A 20881-nucleotide genomic window follows, 5' to 3' on the forward strand; every position below is an offset into this window, starting at 1 on the left:
GAGGGTCTGGCCGGGGGAGCCGCGGCGGGGCCCAAGGGGCGCGTCGGCCCCGAGCCCGACTTCAGCCAGAGCCCCGGGGCGGCCTGTGGCACCGCCAACGGCCACAACGGCCTCCAGGGAGCGAAACCGGCTCCGCGGGGCGCTGCCGCCTCAGCTGGGGGCCGGCGGGACGGGGCGAGGCTGGGCCGGGCTGGCGCACGCAGCCTCCGGTGCCGCCCCGAGGGGCGGGGCCGGGCGCGAGGCCCGGATGAGCGCGGCGGCCGTGCTGTGACGCCACGCGCCGGTCCCACCAATGCGAGGCCGCGGCGCTGGTTTTTGAACGTCGGGGAGCGGTGCCGACCGTCCGGCCGCGCGCGGGGACGCCCTGTCGCCCCCCGAGGCCGAGCGCGCGGGCGGCGGTTGCTGCCGTCGTCAGACAAGCCGGGGCTCTGCGGGGGACGCCAGGCGAGAGCCGCCGGCGGCGGCGGCTGGTGGTGGTAGGCTAACGGCCGCTGGGGCTTGGGGGCGGCCGGAGCGGTGTCGCCTCCGCCTGGGGCTCGGGCAGCCGCGGCCGTGCGTGGGAGGTGCCCGGCGGCGTATACGCCTTTTTGAGGAGGTACGGCGGGCCGGTGGGTGGGTGGGTGGGTGTCTTCCTTCAGTGTTCGAGGAGCCCGGGGCCTGCTTCCGACGCCTCGGGGACACCCCCTACCCTCCGCCGCGGCCCGTCGTACCGCCCCGATGCGAGTGTCTAGGGGCCTCGGCCTGGTCTTTGCCGCGGACACCGTGCGTTTTGCAGTTCAGATAATCGGCAATAGTGACGGTAGCCATGCTGCAAAAGTTGTTTTGGAAATGGCCGTAGCTGCGTGTCTTTTCGTATTTGTGGGTCTCTTATATGTGTGTATGCAACTTAAAAATACTGTGAGCTGTACTCTTGTTTCTCTGTTCCTTTTTTTTTTGGCGTTGGGGAGCACTGTGCAACACCAGCTTAATGAGTTCTTCACCCTTTATTTTTAAAGGTAGAAGATGGCTGAATACTTGAAAAAGCCCTTCAAAGACAGTCTGGGTGATATAAAAGAACGAATGAAAGAGAAAAGAAATCAGAAATGGACAAGGTTGGGTAAAATTAGCCAGATCTCCACTGTAAAGTGCAAAATAGCAAGTAAGATGCTTAAATATCTTAACAGTTTTCATAATTTTTTTTTTTTTAAACCAAGTTGAAATACTCACTGTTCTGTTGCAGCCAACAGCTCCATGCAAATGAAGAGCATCCAAGCAAACAACAGAGCTCTAGCTCAGGCTTTGCAAGAAGAAAAGCTCAAACTGAGGGATGCCCAGGCTACCATTCTTCATTTAAGGAAAGAGTATCAAGATCTGAAGGTTCAGATGTTTAACTTGCAAAGAAATCTTAGGTTCAAGCAAGCACAAGGACTTGTTGAGGTATTTTAAATAATAACTTCATGATTTAGTGAAGCTGAACATCGGAATCTGCACCAATCCACTTGATATCTTTATGATCTTACATGTTTCATAAAAAAGTAATTCAATATATAGAACAAGTTTTTTCATATTTTCACCTAATCTGGTCATTAACTAAATATATATATTTTTTTTTCTGTCTACTCTTTCTTTAATTAAAATCTATCTTCTGTAAATGTGGGGGTTTTTATTCACAGTTGAAGGTACCTGACGTAGGTATCTTTGGGATTTAGTCACTTCAAAATACCATTAGAAATTTATTACATTGGTAGTTGATACTAGACTATGACAGTAACAGTGTTGTTTTCCTTCTTTTGTCCATTAGAATCGACTGTCAGCCTTGAATGAGATAATTTCAAAAGTTTCACAGAATTTACTGGACTCAATTGATCTTCTTGGCCCAGCAGAGAATTTGTGTTCCATAGGTGTAGTAAGTACCTTTTCCTCTTGAGGGGCAGAATTTCTGTTAATTCTTCCCCTTACTCCTTCCAGCATAGATGCACATAGTTTTTGATACTTGAGCCTTAGTTTGGAGGTATGGCTAGTCCCGCAGTACCCAGTATGACATGGGGCCCACGCTGTGGGGGTGTGTAGTAGGTTGTTAGTGGGACAGAGGCTCTGCTACTAGGTGGTAGGGGCACCCTGATTTTCTGTGGTTTTGTGTCTTGTTCCCTGTACCATCCTCACAGTTCCTTCCCCTGTCCACTGTCTGTATGACTGGGCTGGTGATGAATGTGCTGACTTGCAGGAGCTGAGTATGTGAGATCCCACAGCACTTTGTGTTAGCCAGCCAGAAAGAAAAAGAGTCGAGGGCCTCTTTGGCCCTTCTGTGGGTAACTTGGCTGTTGTCTAAAATTTGTATATGGTGCAAGCTTGTTTCAGCTATTTAGTCACAGTAAGATTTATTTTATTGACAGAATCGGAGAGTGCTTTCTTCAGTTCTTGAAAATAGTTCCAGTGTCATAGGACAAATAAGTTCAGTGTAAGTATCTTTTATTAATACCTATTTATATTTGAAAATTCTGTTACAGTAAGCTTAATTTTCTGACTGGAAAAAGGGAAGAAATCCAATGTAATGAAGTAGTTCATTGTCATAAAATATATTGCTATTCAGTAAATACCTTGGTATTTTCTCTAGAGGACCTCTACAGTGTGCTGACGGAGATGACCAAGTGCTTCCGAGTGGGATGGAGGCTGATAGTGGTAGAAATGAGCCGGCTCATTCTGTGTCGGAGATCTGTGAAGAATCTGACAATGCCATTTCCTTAACCAAAATCGTTCCAGACAAAGGTAACTAAATCAAAGTATCAGACATTGCTCTATTCTGAATCAGGAAAAAAATGTGTGAGTATAAGCTTAAAATGTAATTACTGTTTTTGAAGTAACTGTTAAGTAATTTTCCACTTCTTATTATAAAGGTTAGATATTAATGTTGGCAACTTGTAAACTTTTTGAATGAAGATGCCTAGCAAAATGGGGGAGAAATTTGAAAATGCTTTGTCTTCTATGTACCTGCAGTCTAGTTTCATTATCTACCAAACAGTTCAACAGAGTAAAGTCATCTTTAGTCGTGCATTATCACTTATAGAATCATTAAGGTTGGAAAAGACCTCTAAGATCATCAAGTCCAACTGTCAACCCAACACCACCATGCCCACTAAACCATGTCCCTAAGCGCCTCATCTACACGTCTTTTAAATACTTCCAGGGATGGGGACTCCACCACTTCCCTGGGCAGCCTGGTCCAATGTTTCACCACTCTTTCAGTAAAGAAATTTTTCCTCACGTCCAATCTAAACCTCCCCTGGCGCAACTTGAGGCCATTTCCTCTCGTCCTATCGCTAGTTACTTGGGAGAAGAGACCGACACCCACCTCGCTACAACCTCCTTTCAGGTAGTTGTAGAGAGCGATGAGGTCTCCCCTCAGCCTCCTTTTCTCCAGGCTAAACAACCCCAGTTCCCTCAGTTGCTCCTCATAGGACTTGTTCTCCAGACCCTTCACCAGCTTCATTGCCCTTCTTTGGACGCACTGCAGCACCTCAATGTCTGTCTTGCAGTGAGGGGCCCAAAACTGAACACAGTATTTGAGGTGCGACCTCACCAGTGCCGAGTACAGGGGGATGATCACTTCCCTACTATGAAATCAACAATTGTTAACAAAGTTAAATACTCAGAAAAAATGACCTGTAAGATAACAGAACAGTTTACAGGAAAATCCTAATGTAGTATACTTAACTGCTTTCTGTCTGGAAGCTGTATTAAACAGAGCTTATCTTGATTGTCAAATACTGGTTTATACAAATCTGTGGAGAAAATTCTAAGAATAGTCTTAATTTTTGACAGGTTCAGAATTTGCAGAAAACCTTAACAGGTTGTTACTGTTTAGCTTTAATATGACTTTTTCTCTTCAATTACAAGGACGAACATCAGATTTTCATCTGGACAACATAGGGTCAGAGCTGGAAAATGTTTCTTCAGGTGGAGAGGAAGGATTTGGTAATGTGTTACCAAAAAGTGTGTCCACCAGGCGTCGCTATTCAAAGACGAGAAATCACAATGAACTTTGCGCTGGTGTCTTGGACCATTCAGAAGCACCTGATTCAACAAAAGAGATTTCTAAAGAGGATGAAATTAGACTTGAGGAAAGTCTAGAGACATGTACGGTAGAAAGCATTAATTCAGATATTTCTCAGTTAAATGAAAACAAGGTAGGTTCAGAGCTGGTATTGAGGCGGATAGATTCTGAAACTGCACAGTTCAACTTAAACAATAATTCTGATCTTAAACAACGTGAGTGGAAAAGCAGAGAAGGCTCTCAAGTAAGGAAAGAGAAGCATCAGAAGGGAAAACTGCAATGGCCTAAAAATACTTCCAGACAAAGACCAAAAAAAAGACAGGGTAAAGAGGCTTCCAAAGAAAAGTTGGATTTCTTGGGTGGCTCCAGTGATGCTTATGACTTTCATTTTGAAGAGCGTGTCCACGTTACACCTTTTCGACAAAATAAGGTGAATGACAGAGATACTGGTGTGGATGACAAAGACGACTTACCTGAAAATAATACCATCGAGTCAAGCGATACTGAAGAAGATTCAGATGATAGCCTTTATGAGCCTTACAAGAGTAAATCGAAAAAAAGGAAAAGTTCAGTGGACAAGAAAGATACATCGCCAGTCCATGCAAGGCCAAGGTCTAAAAGATGTTTGGCACAGCGTGAGCAGAAACTCCATAATGAAAAAGAGACTGAAAGCAATATATCAAGTGACAAGTCTATTAGTAAGTGTTCTGTAATTGGTTTTGTTTCCTTGAGAGATAACATTGTTCAAGGGATTTAGGCTTTTTTACTTTAGTTTCTTTAATAAATACAAACAGAATAATGTTATAAAAATCATTAGAGTCATTCTTCTGTCTGCTTTTTTTTTTTCCCTCAGCAGAAATTGGAATTAAAGATATGTTCTGTTTCAGAAATTGGTCAACAATGAATTAATACTGTATTTTAGATGTGTTTAATGATGTATTAAAGCTGAGGAAAAAGAGGAGAACAAGAGTCTAAACTGAGAGAGAAGTGGAATAACAAATCACGCTTTGCCTGGCACTGCTTAGTGTTAATTTTTTTTTTCCAAATTAAAATCCTGAGTATTTGTTGATTCCCCTATGTATTCTTAAGCGAAATGATGAAGATAATACTTATAGCTGAGAGTTCCTTCACATCTAGTATGTTCATTGACATTCTCTTTTAAGTTAGCTTGCCTGAATTGTCTTAACTGTGCGTAATTTCTTCCTAGGGCAGCCTTCTGAGCCACCTCATGGTCATCTCTGTGATGTTACCAATACCACCTCATTGCTCCCCAGCGCTGGGAATGTAACTATTGTTCCAGAAGGTGAAGGACCACGATCTCCAAAACGCAAGCGAAGCTGTACTCTTACTGTGAGCTATAAAGAACCAAGTATTGCAGGGTAGGTGTCTTACTTTCCAGTTTGGTATAAAGTTCGTAATATTCCATCAAATGGAGGATTTGAGGGGATTATTTAAATATTGGAAATAAGTTCTTAACAAAACATTCAGAGAGGTCTGATGTTAGTAATACAAAATAGTTCATGTGATATTGAACTCATGAGCTGAAAGTTAATGTTTTAAGTGACGTGGGGAACAAAACTCAATTTTGTCTTTTTTGTTGTTTTTTTTTTTTCTTTAACAGGAAACTCAGGAGAGGAGATCCATTTACAGATACAAATTTTCTGAATTCTCCAATTTTCAAGCAGAAAAAAGATGCTAAACGCTGTTCTTTTAAGAAAGAACCTCTGTCAAAATACGATGAGAAATTTGTTGGTTGTCGTTGAGATTTCCAGTCATGATAGCAAAACCATGCTTGCTCCGTGAAGAAAGGAAATCTTTCGTCCAGGAAATTATCGTTGCACAATATCTTACACAAATATGCAATTATTTCTATGTATCCAATAGTACGGATATAAAATTAAGGAGTTTTTGTTTTTAATCCAGTGACTGGTTTTTTAATGATATAGAAGACACAAGACTACTTTTATAACTAAGGTGATTCCATTCCAACTCTTTTGAGAGGAGGCATCCCTGCATCATGGATCTGTGAGTAAATCGGAAATACCTGATGGAAAAGATGGTCAATGTAATTTTATGACTTATACCCTGCCTGATCTCACAGTGGTTGGCAAAGGTGAACTTCAGGCACTTAAGATCAAATGTTTTTGTGGTTTTCTTAATAACAAAGTTTGTACAGATCTTCTTTATGTAATGGTTGTAGTTTCATGTTGAAGCTCAGAATAAATGTCTTAGTGTTCGGAAACAGCTCGGAGTTGGTTGGTGTTCTTTTTGCAGGGTTTCCGTATTTGCTTCAAAGGTAGCAGTGTCAGCAGTAGGCATACCGCAAGCCAGTGTACTCCCTCCCCATCTTAGGTGGCATAAGCATAGTTTAGAAGCAAGATTGCCAGTTGTAATCTGATTATGTAGCTGGAGCTTTCAAAAGTAGTAATTTAGGGTTGGTTGGTACTGCTACGAACGCAAGTTATAATCAACTTAAATTTGCTTTGTTCCTATCTGCTTGTCGGTGATGGTTGGTGAAGAGTGCTCTGCTTTGTCAGAGCACAAAGTAAACTACTATTATGGGATGTCGTAATAATTTTGGCCAAGCGCCTTTACCAGAGGAAGGTCTGCCACATCGGAACTGGTACCATTTGGTACCACAGTAGGCAGTATGCTAGAACACTGTTATAAACTGTCCAGCAAGATTTCAGGGTTGCAGAGCACTCCAACTAGCTTTGCTTTGCTTGAGAAACACTTAAGAAGTATTAATGGATACATGAATACAAAGAGGAAAGCTACATTAAATAATGGGAAAGTACAAAAATACAGGTTCTTCATTTGTCTTGCAAGACTGCCTGTCTCACCTGTTCCACTCCAAGAGGTGTAAGATCTCTCCCTTTCTGTAATAAAAATGTATAGTGTTAATTATTGTTTTACTGGTAACTTCTTAGGTGACTCTCTCAACAGTAATAATAAAAGCTGCAGCTACTGACTGAAAGTATCTGTTCACAACACAGCCTTTAGATGTTGGAACTGAAACTTAACCTTCCATTTGTATCCTAAAATTCTAGCTCTGGGCACTACCATCTTCCTTCTGAAACTCTTTAGTACTATAGGAACTTAAGCAGAATGATTTAACTTCAGGTGCTCTTGTCTTTCAGTGAACAAATCTGTAACAGTTGTTTATCAGGGACCGAAAAAGAACAACGTGATAGCAGAGCAGCCCAAGGCAGGTGTGGTGCGTCTGGGGTTTTTTTGGATTGCGTAAGCTTGAAGAATTGCTGCAGTTCCATCACCAATTCTCAACTGATACTCCTAGAAGTGTCCGAGAAAACAGCTAAGCCTCTTTTGACCACTGTTTGCTACCCTCTGAACAGTACGCTCTTCTGTGATGTGGCATAGGACTAAATCTTAGTGGATGGGGGGAAAAAAAAATAAATTTCTTCATACTCTGTAATTGTCTGTCAAGGTATTGGGCAGATGCAGGGCTTGTTTATGGTATGCAAAATAAAACTAGCGTAACATCTGAGTAACATCGTGGTGATAGCAGGTAAGTACAGGCTCAGCATGGACTGTAGTTTGCTCCCATGTATATAGTGTCTTGTGAATAAAGGACTCTAGTAGGCAAAAGTGAGAAAACAGCACGAGCATGCTTTGAGGTGAAAAATCAAAGCTCTTGAACACCTCAGTCAAAGAATTGTTTGAGATGTTGAGGAGAGGGGAGTAACAGCATCACTGTAGCTCCGTTAGCATGGAGCAGAGAATGCTACCTGGAATGGTCACAGCTTTCCATACTGAATTCTCCGGTCGGTTTATCACACCATGCTCCCAGTGAACTCGGAGGCTTTTTTGTGTATTTTCTAGTGTACCTGGAAGGTGCACTGACTGCACTCTTGTAGATTCACTGTGCTCAGCTGTGAAATTGCTTCAGTGTGTATATTTGTAGTGCAAGAACTAATTAATGAAAAAAGAGACCAAAATAAGTAGGGTTTTGTACATATATAATTTAAAACTATTCTGTACCAGTACAATATATTAATTTTACAAATGTAAAGTTCATCAGCTGTTAAAGCATTTGCAAAACCACATATCCTACCGTAACTTTATTGCACAGTATCTATGAAAATATTAATTCTTAAATTAGAAAACAAATGTTTCAATATAGAAGAGACAATCTGATTGAAAGACGATAAGAAAATCTACTCTGAAAATAACAAAATTTCACAGGATACCAAGCTTAACAGGTGCATCCGTAGGCCCAATCTACAAAACAGGATTATAGCATCCAGTACTGGCTATTAAAAAAAAAAAAAATACTCACTGTACCTTTGTTATAGATCCAAATGTAGGTCAGACTAATCTCATACAAAACACTATGGCAAGTCTAGTGTTAACATTTTGAATACCGTGTGTGTACCACAGTTACTACTTCCAGGTAGTTCCTGACATCTACTTGCTGAATTGACTTGTGATTTAACATCGCACAGGCATTTTGCAGGAATATATTCTTTGACACCGCGCAGGATTGGGGGTTTTTCAGTCTTATAACTACTGAATTTTACCAGTGTAACATCTGTAAATATAAAACACCAAGAATGAAAGGTAAATCTGTTTTTCACAAAAGCAATTATAATTTACAGTTACAAACTCTAATTAGAAAATGTTGTGTGACAACTTTTTGGCCTGTACTGATCTCCATTAGGAAGTTAGGTGTACCTCTTAAAAGTGTAGTGTAAGCAGCAAAATATATATATATAATATATATAAGTGCTCGATTTGAAGATATCCTAACATGAGTTGTAAAATGTTAGTATGTTCCTGGGTCTAAATAATCACAGTTAATAAGCGTTTACAATAAAGCTTGGTAGAAAATCCAGTTTACCACAGAGCCAAGTATATAAGCTAGAAGCTGTCATATGTTGACTTCTTTTGTGTACAATAGTCTTATCTCTGCTGAATAATATAAAGAATTTATCAGTGAAGAGTAGTAAACAGGGTGGATCATGAAGTGCATCAAAACCTTAACTCTACCAAGCCAATTGAAATAGTTTAGTATATGCGAATCAGATTCTCTGAAGTTATTTTGGGTACTTATGTCCTGCATAAGCCAAGTCACTATGACATTACACATCTAGCCAGATTTATTCTTTTTTTTTTAAATAGTGGTTATGAGATTACAATTTGCAGGTAAAATATTTATCAAAACCCAAAATGAATAGAAAAACTTGCATCTATCAAAGATTACAGGCAGTCCTTTTTCAGAACTGGCTGCTCTTCTCTCACAGCTTCTCAACCAGCTGAGTGTTTCTTTTAAAAAATAATATCTTATAAAAAGATTCTACAAAGAAATAAGTGTTTCAGAACCCCCCCGACTGTTGTTTTCCCTTACTGTTTTCTTTTTTACTGGAAAAAAAATAATAAAACTTTATCAAATAGGTACTGCATTAGGTAAGCTATAACATCTGTTGTTTGGGAATTTTCTTCATATTCCCAAACATGTGCAATTTCCCACATGTTTTGTGGGGTTTCTGAGGCTGTAGCTGATAAACTTATTATGAACATACGGTAATGGGCACACAAAAGAAATCTTCCGTAATTAAATACATTATAAAGCATTTTAATAAAATAATTTTTGTAACTTCAGTATAATACAGGTTTGCAAAACTAAAAGGGTTTTTAAAAGTGCTAAGTATTCAACAGAAGTTTCTCAAAACCTTAAAGTCCCACAACTCAGATACATAACGGCTTCCCCTGCCCATGAAGTAGGCACACTGATTGGCTGTAAAAAAGACAGTGTCACTTGTCAATTAATCCAGCTTCTTTAATTTTTGTGTAGAAGAATTTCTCCAGTATATTGGCACATTTGTAGTATTCACTCTCGGGGGGGTTGTACTCTCTGCAATTTGTAAAGACTCGCTGCAAGTCTGCCATGAATAATTTCTTAGACACGTAGTACCTATTCTTGAGTCGCTCACTCATTGTTTTGAGATCTGTACAGGAGAAAAATAGATTAACAGCGTTTGATTCAAATACTTTTCGCATGCAATATCCCTTTAAACTGATGCGCCATTTAACATGAACTGGCAAAGCTAGGATTTGGAATTCCTAATTTCCTTCATCGAAGGCATGGTCCCTTTTTTAGCTTCAACAGCAGTTAAGCCCCTGGAACTAAGCAATGTTTCACTGTAAGAATGATTTTGTATAGAGTTTATTTTTTCCTCCTTTAAAAGATTAAAGCATCATTCTTTTGTGTTCTCGTACTTCTCTGAGTTTTCAGTGGGTATTAGGTGTCCCTAACTCTCCGCCCCAACCGCTCTGCGAGGCAAAGCTGTTGTCAGCTCTGCTGGAGGAGTCCTTAGGAGTGTATAAGCAAAGTATTCAAACATCACAAAACATGTATGTTAACCTAAAATCCTCACTTCTGTGCGAACACAGCAGAGAAGAGACATCTGTCTATGCTACCAGCAGTACCTGCAGCTTCGAAAAAGAGATTAAGAAGTGTTCCACACTCTACATATATTTTAATTACAGCTTCAAAGTTTATAGTTATGTACCCCTTTTTAAGTCATGCGAGAACAGATCTCTCCTGCGTTCAATGCATCATACAAAACCTTTACTTACAGAACATTCTTTAAGAAATGTTTTCCTTTATACTAAAATCAGTAATCTGTAAAAATGTAAATCATCTCGGTGTTCTCCACACAGTCGCTTTCCCAGTAATTCCTATCAGTCATTTAAAAATTTTGACTACATTACAAGTGTTCTAGGAGTCAGTACAGGAATAGAAGTAGGGGGAGGTGTGCTGGATGCCTTGGCTTTTCTCACCTCAGATGCTCTAACAAACAACTACTTTTCTAGCAATGCTTGAGCCAGGCTTCAGCAGCACCTTTGTGAAACCGTAACAGAAACAGCTGAAATGGAGAAGACTTACTGCCAACAAGTATTGCAAGGAAAGCAGAGACCAAAGACCTCCAATGCAAAGGAACTAAACCTTAAAACTTAAGATTTTAAAAAATATGGTTATGGGTATTTTTGTTTTGGTTTGGTTTTTTTTTTTTTTAGTTTGGGTTTTTTAAGGGAGATTTGACGTCAGTAAAATAGAGAAAAACCCTGTGAAATTGATGAGGGGATTATTTAAGAAAAGTTTGATGAATGCTCTCAAATACCTCTTCCAATGATATATAACTTGCCATTCACTAGTGTTGCACAATATTTTGCAAAAGCAAAGGCTCATTCAGCTGAAATTAAGTCTGAAATTTAGGTGCCTACATCTAAACTGGGTATCCATAGTCTAATTATAGCATCCAACTGAGAACGCTGTTCAGCTCACCCTAAAGCAAACATTGCCTGGCTGGTCAGTTAAACTGTTCTCCTCTAACTACAGCGAAAGTTTGGCTCCATCTGTCACTCAGCCATACAGCTTTTGTGTTGCAGATGAAAAGGGAAAAAAAACCAAACAGTATTTCTTGAAAATAAGCAGCTGAAACAACACTTAAAACAGGGGGAAAAAGTGTTTATATGTGAGAACTGACCTTAGGAGGCAGTTAAAAAAACCCTACAGCCATAGCTCTGAAATATTGTACAATTTAGTCTGTATGCAAACATAAAGACAAATGTTATATCTTGGATGTGATAGCACAAGAAAAGACAATGCTGTTTCTTTTTAATTGAAATTACATCTGAGCGATTTTTGTACGCTATCAGCATGCTGGCAGTGAGAGCAGAAAGCAAGCAGAAGCTGATCACGAATCAAAATGCAGTTTAGTTGTGCTGGGTTCCTTAGCTGAAAAAACAAAGCAAAACTAAACCAAAGACCTCAGCTTAACCCTAAAACGAGAGCTGCTGCCCCCACCTCCAGTGTAATACATCTGAACAAGGAAAGGACAGACAACATTCCTACTTCGGGTTTGCCAGCCCAGGCAGTAGGTTCTTTGTAACCACTGTTCAGATTAAACGGCCATCTAGATCTAGCCTGTGCTCAGAAAAGCAGATGAAGAAAACTCTGCCACGGGAGGGTGTCAACATTCTTTTTCTTCATTACTAGAAAATACATTTTTGTCAGGGATACAGGAAGCCGGCTGCTGTTTTATAAAGGACACGTGTATTTGCTATTTGGAAATGATAAGTTGAATATAAAAAAAAATCATTAAGCCAAATTGGTATACGCAGGCTAGGAGCCTATGCAAAGCAACAGGAACAAACACTTTCATTCTCTGAGAAACTGACTGATAGTAGCCTGCAATGAACTTGTATTTCATTCTCTAATAACATTAGAAGGTAAAGAAACTGTAATCAGAAAGATGGAGGTGAGTATTGCATAAACAATGAAGGAGGAGCAGGATTCAGTTTTAAATCTGCTGCAATACAAATCAAAACAAGCATCTATTTAGAACTGCACTGAATCATCATTGAAATTATACGACCCAGCAGCCAAAAGAAAAGAAAGATGTTATTAGCAATTGTGTACCTTCCTTTTGCAAGTAATCCTGCATAAACAATAGCTGCATGATTTAAAAATAAAAATAAATAAATTAAAAAAACACCTCGGACGACTTTGGCAGATCTAAAATACAAAGATAACTTTTATCTTACAATCAGTTGCATGAAGCATTTTCCTAAACTTAAATTGGAGCAAACTGTTAAGACTTAATTAGAAAACCTTGCTACTTTTGAAGGTTTTCTCTATGTGATTTAGAAAGCTTAAATCTGTTTTTCAAAGCAATTCAAATGCTCAGGTGTTCCTGAAAGTTTGAGATTTTTTAACGTACCAGTAGGATCTGCAATGACCACACACAAGAACATATTCTTACAACTCATAAACCAGCTCAGTCCCGAAAGTTTCTAGCTGACTGCACCGTTTAAGAGCTTCCTAGGGCTCTCTAGGGCATACTAAGATTTCACATGTATACACTATAGATGCTTCACAAAGGTCACAAAGCAGTCATAAATTTCAAATGACGGCATCATACTCTTGGCACTTCAGAGCTGCAAGCTATTCAGCTGCAAGTAATATGTATCTTTTAACATAAAATAACCAGATTACAGTTTATCTGCTATATCTGCAGCTATAAAGATTTTTAAACTCTATACTTAAAAAATGTTAATGGCATTACCCATGGGAAACCTTATAACTTCATAATATCCAGGAGCTTCTGTTCTCTTCACAGGTTCCATGAAGGGCCAAGCGCTTTGATGGCTCTTTGGTAAAGAAAAAAGTAAGGTATCTCTAATGTGGAAACTCTATATTGGAAATCATTTAAAAATCTTTACAGAATAAACTAGAACTAGCACTCACCTTCACCTGCTGCAGGATGGTTTTTAATGTGCTGTAAAGTTGATCTGGATCCTTGGGCTCCTTACTTGAAAGAAAATATGAACACAAAAAGATTAGCTTGAATCGCTTATCTTCATTCCTATGATGTCCGTCTTACGTAAAAGCATCTCCAAAGTTTCAAGCATTTTATGGAAGACATAAAATTTAAAAAAAAAAACCAACAAACAAACCACCCCCCCAAAAAAAAACCCAAAACAAAACAAAAAACCCACTTAAAAACTCATCCCTTGCAGATTATTTATCTATTTTCCAATGGATGGAAGGAAATATCAAATGACATTGTTTAAAGACTTTTCTCAAAGGAATCTCCAAACTGCTTCATCATTTTACTTTTGCAGCACTCACCCTCTTTCTTTTCCGCTTGGTTTCCAGCCAGTCTCTCCTGTACACCAACAACATGAGAGATTACATGGGAACTACAGTAGGTCAAAACATTAACTGAGTTACTGCAACTCTAAAAAGATAAGCCATTTCAGCACTGCTGCAGTAAAATGGGTTTGTTTTAACAAAAGCTACTCCTAATACATAACACAACCATCTAGCCTACAGCCCCATTCAATTTCCTACATGCCTCTTCCTCCAGACTGCCGAAAAGATTCTAAAATATTCCTACATGAAACACACATTTTTTTCAAGAATTCAATACATATTTTACCACAACCTCTGTAAATAATAATGATGTCAAAGTTATCCAATTTGATTCCCTAGGGACAGAGAATAAATTGCAGAAAAGCATAGTTGAAAAAAATCCCCCAAAAGATGATACTTAAATGTTCTAATTCTGTTTCGTCCTGTAAGTCCATGTTTAGCACAGAACACATCCTTGTACAGGAGTGCAGTGTGTAACAGTGGTGCCAAAGGGAAATTGCTGACTGCACTGCGATACAAATCAAAGAGGGATCACATATAAATAAAATTACACACAAGTACATAGAAGAGCATCAGCCTGGGATGCCTTGGGGAAGTCTCGAAGACAGCAATTGTACTGGAAACACAACAATCTTCATAGAAGTCAAACCAACAGACCAAAACAATTACATTTTAATCAAAAAGAAATACATGACTACATTAGTATTTCTAGTCTTGGATCTTTCTTGGGCTGTTCTGCTTCTGTTCTACATTAAAAGAGGTTGATACATACTAATTCCAGGAATGCTTTCTATAGGAATCTGCCGTACTCCATCTTTGAAGCAGGAAAGGCCAGGATAAACTTTTCGTATCTGAGCTTGTTTCCTTTCTATGAGCTTTTTAATGATCTGTAATAAAGCAGCAGAGAAAACAAAAAATAATTGGTTTGCTCAAAAGTAACCCAGAGGATTAATGCAAAACCATGATGAACAAAAACACTCTCGCTTCCTAATCTTATGGTCCTTATAGATTCCCTGAAGCTGGTAACGGGTGAGCTACCTGGCCGAACACCGATTCTGCAGATGAGGCTCTCAGCTGCTTATTTAGGCACAAATCTGGAAGAAAAGGACTCATTGCTTGCTGTATTGATCACAAGCTGCACACCTCCTGGGAAGGTGGCAGCAGAGGTAAGGAAGGAAATTTCCTGGAAGCAGGTTTGGGAACTGGCTCTAATTCTGACAGCTGGTGCTTCTGAACTGCTTCAGCACAGCCCAGTCAGAAATTTCAAGGCACATATTGAATGCACATATATGTTCGATTTCCAAAATTTTAGAAATACCTGTTCACTTTGAAGTCTCCATATAACTGTAGGAGTTGCTCAGATATCAGTCAGAGATACTCTTACTGAAGATTTTCTCCCAAGGAAGTCAGAATGATGCCACTCTTTGGAACCGATATTCTACTCTGCTTGTAAATGCCAGAATAGGCTTTCCCAATTCTGGGATACACTCTGTTCTGCTTTGCAATCTCATTACCTCAATTCTAAGTAATTTGCTTTCGTGCTCTTGATACACACTTAGACGCTTACCTAAGCTTTGTGTGTCCTGAATATGTCACTTTCAAAATGGCTTACTTCATAACTGGGAGTAAACAAATGCGCAGCCATTCAGACCACCACAGCTTGAAAGACTATTTTCTTTGGAAATAATAAAGATGGACATATTTTTATTTTTAAGGACCTTCACTCCCCCACACATAGCATTTTCTCTCAAAGAAGAGGAAAAGAAAAAAAATCAGACTTTCAATAGAGGTTACAAATGTTAAGAGAAATACAGTGTACAACAGCACCATGGCCAGATTCCAGCGTAACATCAAAATACTTTCAAACAAGACCATGTCACCCGACACTGGGTACTGGTCACAGACCACCATTTGTGAGTTTGCACTGCCTGATTTGTACCTCATTTACAGTCATTCTGAAAAATATGAAAAATCCCTCTATGCAAAGCTTTGTGACCTGCTGACTTGTGAGTAATCAGTATTACTGATTGAACAGCTTGTTTTAATCAGGAAGAGCAGCCATAGGCATATACTCTAATTCTTTAAATAAAAGCTTAGATCCCATGAAAAGCTTCACTTCTGAAAGGACAGGACTAGGTCTGATGTCCAGTACTGGCCAACGCCAGCAGCAAACCAAATCAGTAGGTAATCCCTACTGTCAACATTCAAAATTCTACTTATGTCCAGGTATCATCTTCATTGCTTTTGATTTGAGCAGACAAGCGAACATTCTTCATAAAGCTGCAGACTGTGAGGGCTATTTCTAAATTTCCTTGGAACAGGGAGAATAAAAAGCTTGATCTGTGTTTTGAGTGTCAAACAAACAATCTTAAGATGCACTTCCAAAAGTGTATATATTTATTCTCAGAGAAGATACAACAGCATAGATCAGTGTATAACAACAGCTTTCTTTCTAATAATGGTAGACATGAGATGTCTGGAGGATCAAGGCACTTTATCTCTCAGTGGAGTGCCTCCAAGTGCTTTTGAACATATGGACATCCCACCAAATGAGAGAGTAAAGAATGCAAAATAACATATGCTAATAAAGCAGTCCCAGAGCCAAAATCTTCAAAACTAACTTACGTTTTTGGAAGTGACATGTTGATGGTTTGGGCCTAGAACAGTATTACTGCTCTTAAGCATGCCTGAAATGTAACAGGCTACAAGAGACATGTCCACTATCTGCCCACCTTGACAACATCCCATCCCTGAGGGGAAGGTGGTATGTCCAGTAGTAGACTAGGATCTGAAGAGTAACCCAAGCAAGCAGAAATGAAAGGGAAAAAATTATGACCTATGTTGTATGGACATATGAAAACTTTCCCAATGAGTGAAGTTAAGAAACCTTGTAAACTAAATGTATAGCACTCAGATACTGTCTTTCTTTCTGCAAGCATGGGCCAAATAGTTCAACTGGAAGGAAAATGATTGTTCCATAAAGAAGCATTTTAACAAAATAAAAAGTCATGAGATTTGACCAACCTTGAACGAACAAATTATCCTTGTAATTTGTATTTCTTTAAAAACCCAGGAAGGTATTTAAACACAACTGGAAACATCTTAATTATTTTGCTAATAAACTGCCTTGTTATATGGAATATTATTATGGACTAAATAAAGAACATCCCACATAAATTCCAGAGGGACAGCCTGGAATTTAAGACAGCCCACCCTTGATTTGTATATTAAGAGAGTGGCAGAAAAAATAATCCTCTTTCTTTCAAGTAAAATACAGGACATGCAGTACAAACACCGCATTCAAAAGTCACTCTAATGAACACTACTGTCATTGAGGGGAAAAAAAAGAAAAAAATTACAAAGCTGCAGAACAAATCAATCTCACAAGATTTTGTTTAATTATCATCTATGACAAAATTTAGCTATGAAATACCCCTCTAAATATCAGTACTTTTCAACACTTCTGTTATCGTAAAGTTAGTAAGGTAGAATTTCATGCTTCAACGGCAAAATTATGGCACTGGGACTCGAATGAAAGAATTATTCTAACTAATAAAAGTATACATTTCAATGTTTTAAGCACCAAAGCAAAGAAGAGAGCTAACCTGGCACTGACTGAATTGTTTCTAAACATCTGAATAGATTATAATGTTCAGTGTTCCATTTCAGCCTTTACCTCTTTTTGCTTTTTAATGATGACAGAAAATTCCGTGTAGGGGATCCTTGGATTTAATTCACATCCCATTAATGTGGCACCCTCATAATCCTTGATGTAGCCAACATATTTTGCTTTTGGTACTTTAATATCTTTGGAGAAACCCTGAAGAAGAAAAAAAATCAAGTTGTAGTGATGCCCTTTTCCTTTTACATTTGTTTTAACTGAAATGCTATGATGATTTAGAACCAAATTCATCATAATGTTAAAATAAAGACAATACAAGGGAAAGAGTTACAGACCATGGTTCATAGTGTTGCAAACACCTTCTCATGGGAGTCACTTGATACAAGAGTAGTTAATTGCTTATACGTATAGGAAAAGAAGGGAGATAGAGGAGATAGAGATGGACAAAAAGATTTTTACTGTGGACAAATTTCCTGGATTTTTCAAAAAATTTGCTATTTTAATATTAAAGGACGCCAGTCCTGTAGTCGTTAGTCAAGGAAAGTTGCTGTTGAAGTCGATGAGATGACAGTAATTTTACATCCAGAAAAAACAATGACTTTTTTTTTTTAGACTTTTGTATTTCAAGTGAAAAAATAAGATAACAAATCCTATTAAAAGTTCCAAAGTTACACTACAGTATTCATACAGTTCAAAAGTTAATTGAAAAACAAACCCACAAAAGAATTAACCATGACAATAAAAAGCAGTGTAGGACTCTCACTTTGGCTCCATTTTATTCTTCTGTTACAGTGGTATCTATGAAACCTCAGTAAAAATCCTAACCAGGAATTCTGCCTCACAATTTACATCAAAGGCTTCAGACTTACATGGAGACTGAGCATCTTCAAATTGGGGAAGGGACATTTCAGACATGAAAAGGGTCTGTCTGCACAGATCTGATAGCAGTATCACAAGCCCAGCTTCTATTCATTTTTAATGTGTGAAGAGCGAATTGCATCAGTTTTATATACAGAATCATAGAACAGCTGAGGTTGGAAGGGACTTAAGGAGGTCATCTAGCCCCATCCATGCTCAGAGCAGGTCTCATCAGATCCAGTTGCTCAAGACCACGTCCAGTCTTGAAGACTGCCAAGGACAGAGATTCCATAACCTCTCTAGGCAACATCTTCCAGTATTTCACCACCCTTAGGACAGGAAGGAAAAAAAAAAAAAATTTTCTTCTATCTAGTTGCAATTTCCCATGATCCAACTTGTGTCCGTTGCCTCTAGTCCTGTTGCTGTACATCTCTGAGAATAGTCTGACTCCATCTTCGCTCTATCATCTGACCAAATAGTTGACACCTGTTTAATCTATCAAACCTATTTGACAGATTAGACATCACAATCTTTCCTGAGCTTGAACCTCATGCTTCAAATCACAAGGAGCTGTGAGCAGAGGTCAGGTAAGTTCTAGTCTGCCGCAGGTATGTCTGGTCCTTCTTTACACTTCTTACAGAATCAGCGAAGGAACTGAATGAATGAAGCGCCGCCAACCCACACTCGACTGGTTTTTAGACTTGACAAATTATAGGCTAGTCTGTACACCTATATTCAGATGATTCCATCAAAGTAAAACGCATTATAAGCCAATATCATTACACAAGATGAACACAGAGCACATTTTGTAGATAAAAAATATACACATAAAATCGCACTATGCATTTTATCCAACTACTTTGTCACGTCTAGTTATTTAGTTCGTCACTGCTAGATGTTAACTTCTTGCACCAAGTAATTCCTTATATTGACTTACTTGTTTTTTGAAGTAGCCAATAGCATATTCATCTGCATACGTGAGAAAGTTGAGAATGTTGTGTTTGATGTGGTACTCCTTCAGATGGTTCATTAGGTGAGTCCCATAACCCTGTGTGAAACACATGAGGAAAAAGCCATTACAAATCCTTTGGGGACTGCACATATTAGAAACTGTGGACCAAGGGTTATTACAGACTGTTTTTCAAAATGCAGTCTTTCCTCTAGATCCTGTTTTAAAGATTTTCTCATAACTAACTTGGTGAGGCGTACTCAAGATCAAACCGTTTTCAGCCTTGTAAGGGTATCTTTGTGACCCAACAGGGAACACAAAATATCACAGCTTCTAGTGTCTGATGCACTTTTAATCTAAAAGAGACCAAAACCTAGACTCTCTCTAGGGGTAAAGCGTAGCTCTAAGGAGGTACATGGTCCTGGTCCTGGAAGTTGTAATTCAAGGTGCACACGCTATTTTTTTTTTTCCTTTTAAGTTAGATATCAACTATTAACAGTCACATATTTCACCAATAACAAAACTACATATATTGTAATAAGAGGGCATCCCTTCTTAGCTGTATCACTTCAAAACTGCAAAGCCGTAGGAATACCAAAATGAATCCTTCTAGAGGAACCCGTTCTGAGACGAGATCTCTGTTTTGCTGTGTTCTGTGCACCTGTAGCAGAAACAGCCTCTGCCTCAAAAGATTTATAATCTGAACTTATCATAGGACCAAAAAGGGAATAGTGAAACAGTTATTACCATAATAAGCAGCAGAAAATTATTGAGTCCACAATCAAATAAATAGCTATGCCTTCTGACTGCACACAGGAATAATTTCCATTTTCATTCAACCACAAAGTAAACAAAAGGTTCCGTTTATTCACATTTCCAAGTAAGCTACAGTCTTTTTCCTTCTGCTGTGAGATGAAGAAACATAAAATAGACAGGAAAGCCCATAATAATGTGTTGTTCCTGCATATGTTCCAATTTTAACATCATGGAGACTAACTGGACACTTACAGAAATATACCTGGAATCGTTTTGGGTACTCTGTTCTTGAAAACTGGGGGAATCTTTACTTATGTACATAAGCCAGAAAAATAAATTAGAAAATATATACTTCTGATTTAATTCACAATTTAGTAGCCCCAAACATGGAAATAGCCAGATAAAAGCAAGTTAGGTAAGTGCTGAAGCTGAATACAAAAAATTTAGTAATGACACATTTTCTTTAAAATCCTACTAATCTAGGTAGAAAATTTGTGCATTAGTCCTTCCTTTCCAGCTAGTGTTTGCAGCATCTGGTATTCAGACCTCATATTCGAAATTAAGACCTCATAGGTGTAAAAATAAGTACTTCTGAACTGGAGGAAGCTCTTAAAGCCATATGTTCACTTGTTAAAGTGGCGCACATCATGCGTGGCATCAAATACAAAGAAGTGGTTTGACAACTGATGACATGGTGAGTGGTACAGCATTTCTTGGAACTCAGAAGTGCTCAAGATAATTAAGAGACTTTCCAATTGCAAATTTGAGTTCTCAAATTCTTTGAAAAGGACAAAAACTCTGAACCAAAATTTTTAATGAAAAATGTTTTCCTTAAATGCAAGCTAGCAGTACATGAGCTAGTCAAGCTCCTCACTTCCCTTCTCATCAGCAGGGTGAAGGGAACAGCATATGAGAGACTGACATTTTATTAACACCCGAAACATTGCAATTCATTCCAGTAATTCTAAAGCATCTAATCTCTGA

General features: G+C 38.8%; 2 protein-coding genes across 2 annotated transcripts in view; one reads left to right on the forward strand and one right to left on the reverse strand.

The window, feature by feature from the left end:
• The first annotated feature begins 383 nt into the window (after positions 1–383).
• Positions 384–6263, forward strand: SGO1 (shugoshin 1). Its single transcript, XM_076332318.1, has 9 exons — positions 384–476; positions 996–1138; positions 1220–1416; positions 1781–1885; positions 2373–2437; positions 2594–2745; positions 3874–4728; positions 5238–5409; positions 5652–6263. The coding sequence occupies exons 2-9, from the start codon at positions 1003–1005 to the stop codon at positions 5791–5793; spliced, it is 1824 nt and encodes a 607-aa protein (XP_076188433.1). The 5' UTR covers positions 384–476; positions 996–1002; the 3' UTR covers positions 5794–6263.
• A 1730-nt stretch (positions 6264–7993) lies between these two features.
• KAT2B (lysine acetyltransferase 2B) overlaps positions 7994–20881 on the reverse strand; it is a 44311-nt gene continuing 31423 nt past the window's right edge. Inside the window, exons 12-18 of the mRNA XM_076331205.1 lie at positions 19130–19240; positions 17389–17532; positions 14485–14599; positions 13689–13725; positions 13305–13368; positions 13123–13207; positions 7994–9999 (exon numbers count right to left, since the gene is read on the reverse strand). Coding sequence (XP_076187320.1) covers positions 9806–9999; positions 13123–13207; positions 13305–13368; positions 13689–13725; positions 14485–14599; positions 17389–17532; positions 19130–19240 — 750 coding nt within the window. The 3' untranslated portion in view covers positions 7994–9805. The remainder of the gene's footprint in view (positions 10000–13122; positions 13208–13304; positions 13369–13688; positions 13726–14484; positions 14600–17388; positions 17533–19129; positions 19241–20881) is intronic.

The sequence above is a fragment of the Aptenodytes patagonicus genome, chromosome 2 (assembly GCF_965638725.1).
Source record: "Aptenodytes patagonicus chromosome 2, bAptPat1.pri.cur, whole genome shotgun sequence".
In the NCBI taxonomy this organism is placed as follows: Eukaryota; Metazoa; Chordata; class Aves; order Sphenisciformes; family Spheniscidae; genus Aptenodytes; species Aptenodytes patagonicus.

Coding starts and splice junctions, on each gene's coding strand:
- SGO1 (XM_076332318.1), top strand. CDS start 1,003: ATGGCTGAATACTTGAAAAAGCCCTTCAAAGACAGTCTGGGTGATATA. Junction 4,729..5,237: donor ATCAAGTGACAAGTCTATTA/GTAAGTGTTCTG, acceptor ATTTCTTCCTAG/GGCAGCCTTCTGAGCCACCT. Junction 5,410..5,651: donor AAAGAACCAAGTATTGCAGG/GTAGGTGTCTTA, acceptor TTTCTTTAACAG/GAAACTCAGGAGAGGAGATC.